The sequence below is a fragment of the Ambystoma mexicanum genome, chromosome 8 (assembly GCF_040938575.1).
Source record: "Ambystoma mexicanum isolate Mex_15411 chromosome 8, UKY_AmexF1_1, whole genome shotgun sequence".
NCBI classification, from domain to species: Eukaryota; Metazoa; Chordata; class Amphibia; order Caudata; family Ambystomatidae; genus Ambystoma; species Ambystoma mexicanum.
The window spans coordinates 78,312,422-78,328,260 of NC_090929.1; the positions used below are offsets into that span (position 1 = coordinate 78,312,422).

Sequence of the window (15,839 nt, forward strand, 5' to 3'; positions counted from 1 at the left end):
TTGATGTCTTGAACCCTCATGCACCACACTAGCATTCTCTGGAGGCAAAATAATAGGGTTGTACACAGAGCAGGACCCACATCTCCAGGCCAGGGACTGACCAAGGGCTCCCAGGGGAATGTACCATGATGAGGGTGTGGTGGGATATAGACGACATGGCAGGAGTTTTTACGAGAGCTGCAGTGAGTGAAGATTCAGGGAATTTGTTGAGGCCTGCAGATGTCAGATCGGGCTGCTGTAGAGGCGCTGAAGTTACTGCTGTGCACGAGGTTCTGGCCAATGGGTGAGTCTGGAGTCGCTTCAGGTTGTGACATTGTTGCAGGTGGTGCTGTGCCATTGCGGTCCACACCACTCCTGTTCTTTTGTAATGACCAAAAGGGTCGTTTCTGGTCCTCTAGTGCATTGCATGGAAAGGCTCCTGCCAGGGTGGGCATCAGAGGTCCATCCCCTTCCAATGTCTTGGTTTGTTCGCTGTATTGAAGGAAAGGGCTCGCGTTTCCTTCACGTACAGGAAAAAGACATTTCTAGGGAGCTTTTTATTTTTTAACACCACTTTAGAGTTGGAGGTAATCATTGTATGATTTCAAGGTGGAATACCACCTTTTAATACTGTGCTATTTTTATTGCTAGTGGAATTCTCTTGGATTAGCGCCAGTGATAAAATATGTGAGGTGGGTGCTAAAATGGGTGCTATTTTGCAAACACTGCCTGTTTTAGCGTTACCTCCAGACTCGTAATGGCGCCCATGTAAATATTGTATACAGCAAGTCTCTGGGATTTAAGACATCAGCTCAGGCCTGGGAACCGGTGTATAGCTTAAGTCTGTTACGCACTCATTACTTTGCCCTTTAACGAACACCCTTTCCCATCACAGATCTGCCCGTGGTGCCGCTGCCCATCAAGGCCTACAGCTCATCTTCCCTGCCACCCTACTACAAGTCCAGCTTCCCGTGGGATCCCTTCTGCCCGCCGTATCCTTCTTTCAGGCAGATCCCCTCCAACGTGCAGTCTGCCTTGCTGGAACGCTCCATCAGCCTGTATGGGAGCCGCCTTACGTCAAGCCCCGACGACGAGCCTCCCATCGACTACAGCACCCGGTACTCACCGCACATGGAGTCCTACCACTGCGTGAAGTGCAACAAGGTAAGCACTCCCCTGGACTTGCGGAAGAGCTGTAGACCAACTCTGCAGGGATGCCATCAATCCAGTGACCCTGAATGGTGCCCTACTTGCCTATTGATTGGTGCCAGGTGGGCATTGACACTCCACCTCCTCAACTGTTCTTGGGGTGCCAGTTACATTTATTGGCACAGGCACCACTAAAGGTTTACCCTCATGTATCGAATTCCTTCTGCCATGGATAGTGTCTGATCTTTCTTTCTAGACCCTTGCTTGTGATCCACTGGGTGGGTTCTTTGAGTTTACAACCAGTTTCCCCCCCATCATGAACATTAACCCTCCATAGATTTGATTGATCACACACTACTTGCATCATACTGCTGTCTCTCCTCTACATTTCTTCAAGCTGGGATCTTTCTACACTCTTGGTACGTCTCACACCAGTGGAACTTAGACCTCTTTTGAGAATGTGGCAGGGTCTGCCACGTGTATGGATGCTTAAAATGCCAGAGACAGACAGACAGAGAGCCGATGGAGAGGCGGGTGTTCTAGGGCATTTTCTCAACAGGGCATCAGTGGAATCCTGGAGATTCTTCTAGAACATTCTTTTCTGCACCCTGATATTCTAAGAGCAGAGGTCCCATTTCAGTTGACTGATCTTGTTTTTCTTCGCCAGGTGTTTTCAACGCCACATGGGCTGGAGGTCCATGTGCGCAGATCCCACAGCGGGACACGGCCCTTCGCGTGCGACATTTGTGGCAAGACGTTTGGTCACTCCGTGAGCCGAGAGCAGCATATGAACATTCACTCTCAGGTAGGCTCATCCCAACCAACTCTGGTAGTAGCTGATTTGAAAGATGAGAAGATGAAAGGAATTATATATTGATAATTTGAGGCCCGTATGTCTGGCATAAATGTTTTGACTGTGGCCAAATAATTCCATGGTTTTAATTTCTGTCCTTGTGATCCTTAAGTCACCCCATAGCTAACTTTTCCTTAATTAACGCATGCCATCTACAGTTCCAATATTGTATGTAACGGTTGGAAGTGTGCCATACCAAGTGTTATTGTTCCCCTTTCTTGTCCAATCAGAGGATGGCTGCACCTCTGTGTTTTAGGGTGGTTGGGCACATCCCTGTTGAAAGGGCCAGCATGGCATCCCGATCTCTGGAAATGAACTGCTGAACACTAGTAGTACTTGTAAATAATGCCTCCACCATTACCTCCTCCAGGAGCGGAGCTTTGAGTGCAAGATGTGTGGGAAAACCTTCAAGAGATCGTCCACGCTGTCCACACACCTCCTGATCCATTCGGACACTCGACCCTACCCGTGCCAGTACTGCGGCAAACGCTTTCATCAGAAATCTGACATGAAGAAGCATACATACATCCACACAGGTGAAGAATAACCTGCATGACCAGCTTTAAGGGCAGAAATGTTAGGCCATCTAACCCAGGAACCCAGAAAATCCATCTGCCAGAACCGTTCTGTTTTCCATCCATTGAAACTGACCTGTTACTTGTTGGATTCATTCCTCCTTTTGCACTCTGGTAGATCCCCAACTTAAATAGATGGGTGCCACTGACCTCCTTCATTGAGTGTTCTCCATACGTAGCCCCCCCCCGTGGTAGGTTTGGAGTGGGCTTCTACCAAAACAGACACATCACACATTAGCTTGTGCCTTTTCTCATTCATCTCCGTCCTGATGAAGGCCGCTTATCATTGACACTGCAGTCCGGTGACTAGACGGCCGAAACACACAGTGCCGACCTGATTATAGAACAACTGTCAGCACTGCTAAAACCAGAGCAGGCCACACAACAAAGCAAAGAAGCTGATAACAAGACATTTCAGATTATCAGTGTCTCCTTTATGTGTCAAAGAAATGTACTATGTTGATACTAATGTGCAAAACATTGTGCGAAGGCCTGATTTTTGGCCAATGAATGTGTATATATGAATCAGTTGTTTTTGGTATGGTTTTTAAGTTCAGATTTACACAAGATATGTGGATACAAATATAAAAAACGGATGTTTTTTAAGTGAAATAAAAATTCCTTTTTGTGTATCCCATGTAAATGAATGTATGTAATAAGAGAGAGGAATGTGACAAAATAGCCTTGACCATTCACATACTGTTTACTGATGACCCAACACAGTCAGAGAATGAGCTCTACAAGCCACGTCAAATGTCAGGAATCAAGAGCTCTTATAGTTGAAACATTTTCAATCTCATCTAGACCTGGCAGTCCAAACCAGATGATCCTGAAATTCACACAAAGTGTAACCCAGTGCAGATCCCAAGATCACTTTTAGGTGGTTGGAGAGAACTACCATAGGGATGAGATCAGAATGAGAGCATTCCAGTTTCCCAGGTGTGTCCCACCCGCAGAGTCCGATTCCCCTCTGCATGTCCCTATTTCTCTTTCCGTGGTGTCCTCGGCCCAGGATTGCCTTACGCAATCGTACTTCTCTTGACATTGATGTGCCGAGGTATCAGGGAGATCGTGGGTGCTCTCCTCTTCAAAAACGTGGACTCTCAGAATTCCGTGGCTGAAGGGTTGTGCATCATGAGACTTTGGCAAAGAAGGCCTATGGGATCAAGATGGCAGGTACAGGAGCTCTGTCCTCACTTCTGGATCCCAGGAGCATCAATACAAATACATGTCAGTGTCTCAGAAGACAATTCTGTTCCTATAGGCTAACCTGTACACCTTCACCAATGATAGGCCCTTACTATGCCAGGGCAGCCGTCGCCCACTCACCCTCTCCCTAACCTGCAGCCTGGCTATATTGCAGTACCCAAACAATATTGTACCTGTCTTTCTCAGAATTTGCCGGCAGAACCTTTTGATATTCTAGGACTAGGTCTTACAAAGATAACTATCCCGGTGCTCCCCCATACAGACCAGCTAGTCTGGTGAGCACCCACACACCGGTCCGTCGATTTGCTGTATTCCTGATCTGCAGCATACCCTGCTGTTCTAAACCTGGAAGCATTTGGCAGCTCTATCAATTGCTGAGGTACATAACCTTTAACCAATTGGCACCCCTAGACATGGAAAGCAAAGTAGAATTATGGGTGGTGTTTTCTGTTTTTGGCAGGGAAAGCCTTTCTTACCAGTGCCCTGGGAAATCAAGTATTTGCAGTATAACTCTTTTTAGATATATTGCCCTGTTGTGGGGAATGGTAGGTCAGAGTTATTTTCCGGAAGCCAGTCATTCCATCGAATGACAATCCATCTAACACCAAACCATCAAATATTTTCCCTCGAAATACCATTCCATAGAATGGCCATTTCGTTGAATAAAATTCGATGGATCCATCGAAATGTAATGTTATGATTAGGGGTTATATTAGGGTTAGGGTTAGGGTTGGGGCTACGTTTACATTAAGGGTTACATTAGGGTTAGGGTTGGGGCTACGGTTAGCTTAAGGGTTACATTAGGGTTAGGGTTATGGTTGAGGCTAGGGTTAGATTAAGGGTTACATTAGGGTTAGGGTTAGGGTTGGGGCTAGGTTTAGATTAAGGGTTACATTAGGGTTAGGGTTGGGGGTTAGGGTTGGGCTAAGGTTAGATTAAGGGTTACATTAGGGTTAGGGTTGGGGGTTAGGATTGGGCTAAGGTTAGATTAAGGGTTACATTAGGGTTAGGGTTGGGGCTAGGGTTAGATTAAGGGTTACATTAGGGTTAGGGGTAGGGTGGGGGCTAAGGTTAGAGTTGGGACTAGGGTTGGATTAAGTGTTATATTGGGGTTAGGAGTAGCGTTGGGGCTAGGGTTAGGGTTGGGGCTAGGGTTAGATTAAGGGTTACATTAGGGTTAGGGTGTGGGTTAGTGTTAGGGTTATGGCTATGGGTAGGGTTAGGGGGGTGGGCTTGGGGGTTGGAGGGGCTGGTGGGGAACCCCCCCCAAATATACAAAAATACTTAAAAACATTACAAGGAGCTGGCCAGTGCTGAAATCCCAGCACTGGACAGTGCCATGTAACGTTTTAAAGTTACAAACAAAGCATGGAAATGCTACTTTTTATATGTAAAAGTGCATTTCCATTGAAACCAGTCCATGTATATTGTTGATGGACTGGTTTCAATGGAATTGCATTTTTACATGTAAAATATAGGTTGTCTATGCTTTGGTATTCGATGGTTTGTATTCGATGGTTTTGCATGTCGACCCTTTTTTTACGACGTAATCACTATAAACCTTATTTTCCTCTGCTAGCATGTTGGGTTGTTTGTAAAGCTCTTCAAGCAGTCTTTCACGTGGCTATTGTGTGTGTTCTTAGGGTCATGCTCCAGTGGAGATTTCTTTAAGTGTGGTATTTGTGGGGAGTGTGGTGGCCGGGTGTTGAAGAGTAGAGTGATTTTTAGTACGTGTAGAAGGATCAGAGTGCTGGAGCTTTGATTGAGTTTTAGTGTTTTTAATGATGGGTGTTAAATCATAGGTTCATGGGTGATGTCTGGAGGAGGGTCCTTGTAGGTGCCATAAGTGCCAAATTCATTAACATTTCGGGAGAGTTTAGGTGTAAGGCACAGACGAAGTTGTATTATTCAGTGGATGGTCTTGGTGTTGAACCATATGTTGATTGTCAATGTTTGGGTGTTAGTGCATAGTTGATTTTTGATATTTGAATTAGGAGTGTTGAATAGTAGGGTGTTGTAAGATGTTTGGAAGAGGGTCTGGGTGTTGAATTGTAGGAGGATGCAAGGGTGTAGAAGCAGACACGGGACACAAAGGTAGCATGCTTGAGGGCATAAACCTTTATTTAACAGAATGTAAGGAAACACCCTGTCTGTCCATATAACTAAGAGGGGTTTCCCTGCTGCCTGTCTGTCAAAAGAAAATTATAGTCCACTGTCCTATGTCCCAAACCTATTTCCGTCCCTTGCACTTGAAAAGAAAACTATATAACTAGTTCCACCCCGACTCCAGAAAGTTGGTTCCTTCCTTCGGGATGGTTTTAGGCAGTTTGTGACTGTTGGGGGGAATGCCCCCTTCCCCCAGCCATCAATAGGCCTTTAGATATAGTTCCACACAGATGGAGTGGGAGGTCTCCTTTCCCCAAGCCTTGCTTGGGCTCTCTTTGAATATTCCCAATGGTGTCCATGGCTTTGCCAGAGGATATGTGTGGTTGACAGCTAGTAAGCTCGCTTTGGTTCCGCGAAGGGCTCTTCAGTCCTCTTCTCTTCTTCCTCGTGCCAGTATCTACAGAGTCATAGCTTTCCAGGTTTTCCTTCCTCTTCCTCGTCACAGAATGGTTTGTCACATACTCATAGACACTCTGCATCAAGTAACTATGAGTAGAAAGAGGAGCTTAAGAGGATGGGAGTGTTTTGGCCCTAACAGTGTGGGGGGAGTGGGTGTTTTTGTGGGTTAGCGTGGCAGTTGCTATACTGCGTTCTCCCTTGATAGTCTTCCCTTCCTCCGTAGACGGGGTCCCCTCCCATGGGATACTCCTGCTGAGTTCCATCCCAGGTGGACTATCGGGTAGTGGCCTCACCTCCCTGACTCCCTGGGTGCCCATCTGGGGGAGAAGTGACCGCATCAATGGATTTGTCACAGTGCTTTAAGATGCATGGAAGAGGGTATGTGTTTTGGTGCATAAGGGTTATATTTGTTGTTTGTATTAGGATTTGGGTGTTGAATTGTAAGGTACTTTTAAAGGTTTTATGGAAGGTCTGAGTGGTGGTGCTTAGGGTTGATAATTTGGCAGAAGAGCTGTGTCAAAGAACAGGGTTATTTCTGATGTTTGAAAGAAGGTCTAGATCAAGGGTCCCAGAGTCTGGATCTCAAACACCACAACCATGCTGGGATGTCAGGGTAATGACTGACCAAATAAAGAAAATGTACTTTGGTTGGATGCGGGCTGGCCTTGGAGAACCCCGGTTTAGCGGTCTAGTTGGTAAAGCAAGTCGTCATTTTTGATGTTTGAAGGGGGAACTACGTTTGGAGTGTGAGTTGATTTTTGGTGATCTTCTAGGCTAAGGCTAAGGGTGTGGCTGTTGGAGCAGAGGCTGAAGTTTGGGTTTTGAAACAGGAAATGGGTTTTGGCGTGTGAATGTATTTTTCTTATTTGAAAACAGCTCTAGAAGTTGAATAAGAAAGAGATTTTGGCGTTAGAACGACGGTCCAAGTATTGGGTCATAGGTTACTTTTCTGAAGGCTTGTATGAGTGTTGAAATGTCTGAGGAATTCTGGTCTCAGGAGGGCGTTGGGTTGCTGAAGTAAACCATGATTGTTGGTGTTTGTCATAGGTTGTGTGGCATAAAGCAGATTTATTTTTTGGTATTGGAAATACACTCTGGACATTGCAGAGGACATATATTTTTGTGGACTTGGGAATAGGGTGATGTTTGTGTGTCGATTTATTTTTGCAATTTGAAATTGGGCCTGGAAGGCGGGGGAGCAGGGTGATTTTTAGTTTTTAAAGCAGGACTGAGTCTTGGAGCATAGGATGCCTTTTATTGTTTGGGGAACAGTCTGGGTGGTGGAGTTTAGCGTGATGCTTGAATTAAGATCTTCTTTGGTTTGTGTTGTTGATATTTCATGTTTGGAGGGAACGCATGATGATGCTGTATGAAGTCACATCTCAGAGGCATCAAACTCTTCTAGCACACTTTTCAAAATTCAGAAATCTATTGAGAAACCTAAAGCACTTGTGCCCAAAAATTACACCCTCACAAGAAGACTGCAATAAAGTACAAGAGGCTTCCTCAAACTAAATCAGGAAAGCTAGAGAAATCATACAAGGAGTACAAGTTACACTACAGGAGCAACTAAACATACCCTTGTTGATAAAAGCCCAGAGTGAACAGGACAATTTCGACTTCCAGCCTATCAGCACGGGCGACATATTAAAACTATTAACAACCATGAAAACCACCTCAGGTGCTGAGAATATTATTCCTACTAGCATAATTCTAGAAAATAAGGACATTTTTGCACCCATTTTTACTAGGATGGTGAATTCCCCATTTCTACAGGGAAAAATACCAGAGCAGTTGAAAACTGTCACTATTACACCATTAGTGAAGAAACCAGGACAGGACCCGAAAGACCCAGGCAACCCGCATCCCATAACAAACTGTAATTTTCTTTTGAAAATGACGGACAGGGTAGCCACGGCACAATTCCAAAAATTCATTGAAGATAAAGACATCTTACATAAGCAGCAATCTGGTTTGAGAACAGCACATAGCACAGAGACTGCTATGCTGGACCTGCAGACTCACATGTTGAGCATCACAGACATAGGAAAAACAGGCCTAGTAGCTCTGCTCGATTTGAGCGCAGCCTTTGACCTACTAGGCCACAAACAGCTCCAGTGGGTCCTGGAAAATACAGCTAACTGCTCCTCAGAAGCCATTGGATGGATAATCTCTTTTATTTCTGGCAGGAAGTCAAAAATTCACTGGGGGGACACATTCTCTGTAGAAAGTCTGATTGACTGTGGTGTGCCGCAGGGTGTTTGTCTTTCCCCGCTCTTGTGGTGTCTCTGCTTAGTGCTCGATAACATTGGAGCCTATTTTACTAACTATGCATATGACATCCAGTTGGTGGTTGAACTGAGCGGGTGTTACATCAAAGACAGCGCCAAGGTGGAAGCCACATATAGAGTAATTGACGCATGGATGGTATAAAATTGGACGTGTCTGAATGGGAGAAAGACAGAGTTAATGGAATAAGGAATAATTTCCTGACCCATTTCTCCTTCTTCCTCTTTTCTTGTTTGTCCTCGTCTTGTTCTTGTTCTATGTGCGCCCTGAGGCCCACGGGCATGTTGGCGAGTTACAAAAATTAAAATAAATAAATAAATAAAATTATGTTTGGCTCAAATCAAGCTCGAGCCAAACTCAGTCCAGAGCTCAAGTCCTTTACCATCAATGATGCTGTAAAAACACTTGGCCTGGTCTTAGAAGCCTCTCTGGGGGCAGAATCACAGGTCGCATATCTGCACAGAAACTGCCAGTATTATCTCCAGTTACTTAAGAACATCGGACCTTACTTAAACGAGGAAAACTGTGCCACTACAGCTAGAGCAACAATCCTATTGTGATTAGATTATGGGTCTGCACCAATGCTGGGTGCAAGCCAAATATGTCTGACTAATTGTCTGGTTATCCAAAACAACACAGTGATAATAATAAAGAGAGAAAAAAGGAGAGACCATATCGCCAAAGATAGAATGGATCTCCACTGGCTCGCCGTCAAAGACAGGGTCTCCTTCAAAGGTTTGACACTGGCACAGAGATGTTTGGATCATCCAATATGTACCTTCAAGATCCCTAAAATCACGAGCACTGAACCAGATCAAATGCCCACCATCCAACGATCCATTGGGCTGGGCAGAGCATTCCCTGTAAGAGTAGCACACCATTGGAATAGCCTTCCAACGAGCTAAGGCTCGAAAGACAACATAACAGCTTCAGGAAAAAGCTGAAAACACACCTTTTCAAATGAATACCACTACGAGAGCATCCTCTCATTCTTAGCTGAGCCTATGGTCTCGTTTTATATGTACAATGTCCCCGTCTTTTTGGGCACCCTGATGCCTGCGGCCTGCGTTGCGGTATAAAACCATAAATAAATAAATAAGGTCATTTTTGAGGTTTCAAGGAGCGGGGTGTGGAAGTTTATGCTGCTTTTTGTATTTGTTTGATAGACTTGGTTTTGGAGTGAATGTTTGTTTTTTTGCTTCTGAAGAAGGCCCTGGTATTGGAAGATGGGGTGATCTTTGGGGTGCAGGGGATGGACTGGATGTTAGAGTGCAGGTTAACTTTTCATAGTTGACATAGGGTCTTGGTTTTTGAGTGTAGATGTATTTCTGGTAACTTAAAGAGTAGATAACATTGGGGTAGATGATCTGGGTGTTGAAGAGCAGGATTCTTCTTGTCATTTGGGGAAAACGCTGGTTGCTAGGTTATTTGTATTTGGTGTATGGTCAGGGTGTTGTAGCGTAGGTTGGTTTTTGATACTTATAGTAAAATCAGGATATTGAAGTGTAGGGTGATTTTTGGTATTTGGTGTATGGTCAGGGTGTTGCAGCGTAGGTTGGTTTTTGATACTTGATCAGGATATTGAAGCGTAGGGTGATTTTTGGTATTTGGTGTATGGTCAGGGTGTTGCAGCGTAGGTTGGTTTTTGATACTTATAGTAAGATCAGGATACTGAAGCGTAGGGTGATTTTTGGTATTTGGTGTATGGTCAGGGTGTTGCAGCGTAGGTTGGTTTTTGATACTTATAGTAAGATCAGGATATTGAAGCGTAGGGTGATTTTTGGTATTTGGTGTATGGTCAGGGTGTTGCAGCGTAGGTTGGTTTTTGATACTTATAGTAAGATCAGGATACTGAAGCGTAGGGTGATTTTTGGTATTTGGTGTATGGTCAGGGTGTTGCAGCGTAGTTTGGTTTTTGATACTTATAGTAAGATCAGGATATTGAAGCGTAGGGTGATTTTTGGTATTTGGTGTATGGTCAGGGTGTTGTAGCGTAGGTTGGTTTTTGATACTTATAGTAAGATCAGGATATTGAAGTGTAGGGTGATTTTTGGTATTTGGTGTATGGTCAGGGTGTTGCAGCGTAGGTTGGTTTTTGATACTTGATCAGGATATTGAAGCGTAGGGTGATTTTTGGTATTTGGTGTATGGTCAGGGTGTTGCAGCGTAGGTTGGTTTTTGATACTTATAGTAAGATCAGGATACTGAAGCGTAGGGTGATTTTTGGTATTTGGTGTATGGTCAGGGTGTTGCAGCGTAGGTTGGTTTTTGATACTTATAGTAAGATCAGGATATTGAAGCGTAGGGTGATTTTTGGTATTTGGTGTATGGTCAGGGTGTTGTAGCGTTGGTTGGTTTTTGATATTTATAGTAAGATCAGGATATTGAAGTGTAGGGTGATTTTTGGTATTTGGTGTATGGTCAGGGTGTTGCAGCGTAGGTTGGTTTTTGATACTTATAGTAAGATCAGGATATTGAAGCGTAGGGTGATTTTTGGTATTTGGTGTATGGTCAGGATGTTGCATGAAGCACAGAAGGATGTTGCAGCATAAGTTGGCTTTTGGTATTTCTAGTACACCATGGGTGCTGATGCACAGGGAAACATTTTTACCAATCAGTTTTTAGGTGCAATAAAATTACACTCACATTTTCACAACTATAAAACAAACACAAGTCAATAGCAGTGTTGTTCATACATGATTTATTTGTGCTAGTTATCACAGAACTCCTGAAGCATCCAGAGTATATCCCTAGCACCCCACCCCCATCCCAGGTCTAATTAAAGCTCAGTGAATCTCTGTAAAGGAAAGACCAATAGAAAGATAATTTAAAGATCATTCACCGACTCTCTTCCCAATGAGATGATCATTCTCAAAAGTAGATTCATCACCCTTCAGTACTTGTCTATGAAAGCAAATTCCTCATTAGAAGGGTGATGTTTTGGTATTTGATGGATTTTCTGGGCGTTACAGTATAAGTCATTTTTTGTAGATGTTGGAATGTCTGGATGCTGAAGTGCAGGGTGACTTGTTAATTGGTGGATGGTTTGTGTTCTGCAGCAGAGGTTGGTCTTTGGCATTTTTTAGACAGATCAAAAGTGATTTTGAGTATTTGGTGGATGTCAAGATCCTGCCGCATAGGTTAACATTGGGTATTTATTGAAAGGTCTGGTAGCTGAAGCATAAGGTGATGTTTGGTAATTGGTGGTCTGGATGTTGCAGTGTAGGGTGTTTTTTTCCAGGATGTACAATGTTTCTCTCCTTGATGCACTGAACAGTGCCTCCATAGATGACGTTGTGTATCATAGCGAGGAGGTTACAGGTGGAGTGTGATTGGATAGAGAGCCTGGGAAGACTTTTAGGTGTGACAATGACGTTGGCTGTAATTCTGGATTGAGCGAGAGCCCCCCCTAGTCTGTCTTGAATTTTTGACTGGAAAAGGGTATGGTTCTTTAGTAGGTTTACAAGCAGCCACTTGCATCGGTATAGGTTTGTTCCGACCATGGAACAGGCACCATGGTCATGTTTTTTCAGACCAAAATCGCAGGATACCTTGAGTAACTTATTGCATTTGGGCCCACATTTTATGATTTGTTTTTAAGGGTCAGTGCTCCTGACTCATGTTCCTTGTGTGAGATCCTAGTGTATGGTGAACTTATGCCTTTCACCGTTTGTGTTTCAGGGGAAAAGCCTCACAAGTGTCAGATCTGCAGCAAAGCCTTCAGCCAGAGTTCAAACCTGATCACTCACAGCCGCAAACACACCGGATTTAAACCCTTCACCTGCGAGCTGTGTGGGAAGGGCTTCCAACGCAAAGTGGACCTGCGGAGGCACAGGGAGAGCCAGCACGGCTGACTGTGTAACCAGTGGACAAAAACACACGAGCATACTACCAGCAACACTGGGAGAGCCAGCATGACTGAATGAGCGGCAGTTGCTTTGGCACTGGGGTAGCCAGCATGTTTCACAGTGTGATCAGCTCCACGAGGAGAGCCGGCAGAGGTGAATGTACAAACAGCAACACTGAGAGATCCAGAATGACTGAACATTCAATTGGTGGACCCAGGCAAGCAAAGTGGCACAGGTGAACATGTGATACAGGTCTGGCACTGGAAGAGCCAGAATTGGGCAACACAAGACCAGCGACACAGAGAGAATTGGCTGGTTCCCGGGCCAGCCAGTATTTGGGAACATGCTGCTGTTGGCCTACCACTGGGAGAGACAGCATGGGTGATTGTGTGTGAGGGCCCTGTTCTATGTTTATGCGAAGCACCCAGGCTTATAGCTCTGTACACCAATGCTACAAGTTAGATACTGAGGCCCCGAGGAAAGGCAAAAAGGTGATGGTGTGGACATAGGGGCACACATTTCATGCACAATGTGTCGTTGTGAGTTTAACTGTGTGATCCACTCTTGACTTGAGTCACTTCTAGGTGCTTGTGTGAGGGGCCTGATTAAGAGCATTGTAAACTGAGGCACTCCACTGACATGTGTGCTACATTCCCTTGACTCTGGGAACTGTTCTGAATGATCCTTTGTAACCATTGACTCATCAATATAATCTGTTCCATGGCAGCTTCAGAGCAGCCTTGGGTGCAGGAATGGAGGAGGTTAGCATTGTGCTGCAAACAAAACAAACCATTTTATAGGCTGGGTTTAGACCAGTGTATTCAGGCTCTGTCCTGTGACTGACACACTCACGCTAAGCTTGTTTAATGTCCCAACACATCTCTTATTCTACTAAGGAGTGTTAAGGTACAGGGTTGCCAGCTCTATGAGTATTCAGGGCACAAAGCAAATATACCTTCACTAGTCTTGAGTCAGAAGGTAGACACCAGAGAGCACACGAAAAGGACTGGAAGGAAACTCCAATCTTTCTGAACCTCAGAATGGATTCCACCCCACAGTGGCTGTGAGACAGCCAGGATGTAAACACCCACCTCACAGAATCTCAAAATGGCCTCTATCAAGCAGATGTCCAGTCAAGGCCTGACATAAATGCATATGCCATTGGATCTCAAATTGGCAGCCATCTTCGGCACACCTGCACCCCTCTTTCCCTCCACTCTCTGGCCGGCCTCCCTTGGCCCTCTTCCTGCTCCCGCCTGTGATGCTAAGAATCTCGGGGTTATCTTTGACTCCACACTCTCCTTCTCTCCTCACATCTTTGATGTCTCTAAGAAGTCAAACTACCAACTGCACCTCCTCAGAGGTATTCTGCCTTTCCTCTCCTTTCCCCAGAAACTCACTGTCTCTAGAGCTCTGGTTCTGTCTAGGCTTGACTACTGTAACAGCCTCTTTCTAAATCTGCCCGCCTCTACTCTCCGCCCTCTGCAACTCCTCCAGAACAGGACCGCAAGACCAGGGATCTTATCTCTCCAGCACTGAAATCTCTCTATTGGCTCCCAGTGGCTTCAAGGATCAAATTCAAGACCCTTTGCATTGTCCACAAGTCTTTCTGGGGCCTGGGACCAACATTCCTCCTGCTTTCTCTTCTGAAGTATCTTCCCACTTGAGCTCTTCACTCCTCCTCCTCCAACTCCTTGAGGGTCAGTCGCTTTTTCAAGCAACAAGCTGGGGGCAGATCTCTCTCTTCGGCTGGCGCCTCCCTCTGGAACATACTCCTTGCATCTCTGAAACTTGAGCCGAACCATCTCTGGTTCCAGAAGCAGCTCAAGTCTTTCCTCTTTGCTTCGGCCTTCTCTCTTCCTCTCCCCTGCTGATCTCCTGTCCGATACTGCGCTGGTTACCTGGCTACTCTCTGAACCACGGGCCCAGGTCCCTGCACTCCCAGTTGCACACCTGCGCTGCCTCCCGGCAACCCTGCACTTGGGACTGTATCTGCAACACTAAAGTGCCCCTACCTGCACTTTCTAACACTTGCTGCTACACTTAAACCCTGCACGGCAACTTGCTGGCCGCACTTCTTTTTTGTATGTTTATCGTATGTCTTGCACTTGCTCCTCCTCCCTGTCCCCCGGTACTTTCCCCCCTCCTCTCCCCTGCACTTGCACAATCTCAATGTCACTGGGCCTAGTAAGATCGTTGTCTGGTCCCCCCCCTTGTTCCCCTCTCCTGCCTTGTCGCGCCTTGAAACACCTCTGCATAGGCGCGATAGCTCTTAACAGGCCTCAGGAACTTGCAGGCTGTCTGGGACAGGGCCTTGCTCTCAGCTGAGCCATCATTCATATCCCACCCTCATTTAAGAGTGCCCGAAGTTCCGCTGAGCTTTACTGTCTTTAGGACCAGATCATTCATGGCCAATTCCAGGACTTCTGAAAACACTAGGAACTTCCCTGATGGGTTACACTCTTGGGCACATTATGAGTGAGTCCTTTAGTAGTATGCCCCGATGTTTCTGAAATGATGCCACATGCACTCAGACTCTCACAAACGTAATTCCTTCTTTTCACCTGCCTAAGGACTAGAGACCGCTGGTGGGGAAACAAAACACCATACTTCAGATAAGCCTTGGTGCTGTAATACCACTACACTAATGACTGCCACAGTATAAAAGCTGAGTAACATATGCCTAAGGTTAACGCACTGGTAACCGATGGGTGCAAAAACAGGAAATGATGAGAGGTTAAGTGAGAAAAGCAAATCCTTCACAAATCATGGCAGTAACCATATACACTCAGGTGTAAACTTCTTTGGTTCTTCTCTGTCCCTGTACATATTGCTCTTCCCACTACCCTTACTGTCACATCAAATGTGTTTTTTACACTTTAGTTTTCATTTCTCTTAATTTTCAACACACAAGTGATATTATGAAAAATGTAAATAAAATATTCAAATCTTAACTTTGGACCAGAAAGGGGGCACACTCATTGTGTATGTGTGTGCAGTTGTTTCTGAAATGGTGTTGTTGTGTATACGTTTGTATATCTGTGCGTTTTTGATTACCTGTTTATATCCTGATTTGTACCTATCGCTGAAAGAGGGTGTGTGTCTGTGTGTGAACAGCTCTGCAACAGTATTAGGGTCTGGATGCTGCATGTATGCATATATGTGAGTAGCCATACATGCATGCATTAATACATCCAGAGCATCTTCAAAGGGTTGCCTAAAATGTCTCTAACCTTAGACAAGTAACTGGCGATACCTGTATTACAAAACCTGATTACCTTCCCGTCCTAATAGCATTCAAATGATGCCTTTGACTCAGCAAAGACAATAGGAAGGGAGAAACATATTCACACTCAACATCTAACATGCAGG

At 45.1% G+C, this 15,839-nt stretch overlaps 1 protein-coding gene across 1 annotated transcript in view; it reads left to right on the forward strand.

Moving 5' to 3' along the window:
• Window positions 1-15,421, forward strand: part of GFI1B (growth factor independent 1B transcriptional repressor) — a 103,679-nt gene extending 88,258 nt beyond the window's left edge. Inside the window, exons 5-8 of the mRNA XM_069609320.1 lie at window positions 875-1,143; window positions 1,796-1,933; window positions 2,352-2,517; window positions 12,301-15,421. Of these exons, the coding sequence (XP_069465421.1) occupies window positions 875-1,143; window positions 1,796-1,933; window positions 2,352-2,517; window positions 12,301-12,473 (746 nt within the window). The 3' untranslated portion in view covers window positions 12,474-15,421. The remainder of the gene's footprint in view (window positions 1-874; window positions 1,144-1,795; window positions 1,934-2,351; window positions 2,518-12,300) is intronic.
• Window positions 15,422-15,839: the final 418 nt, after the last annotated feature.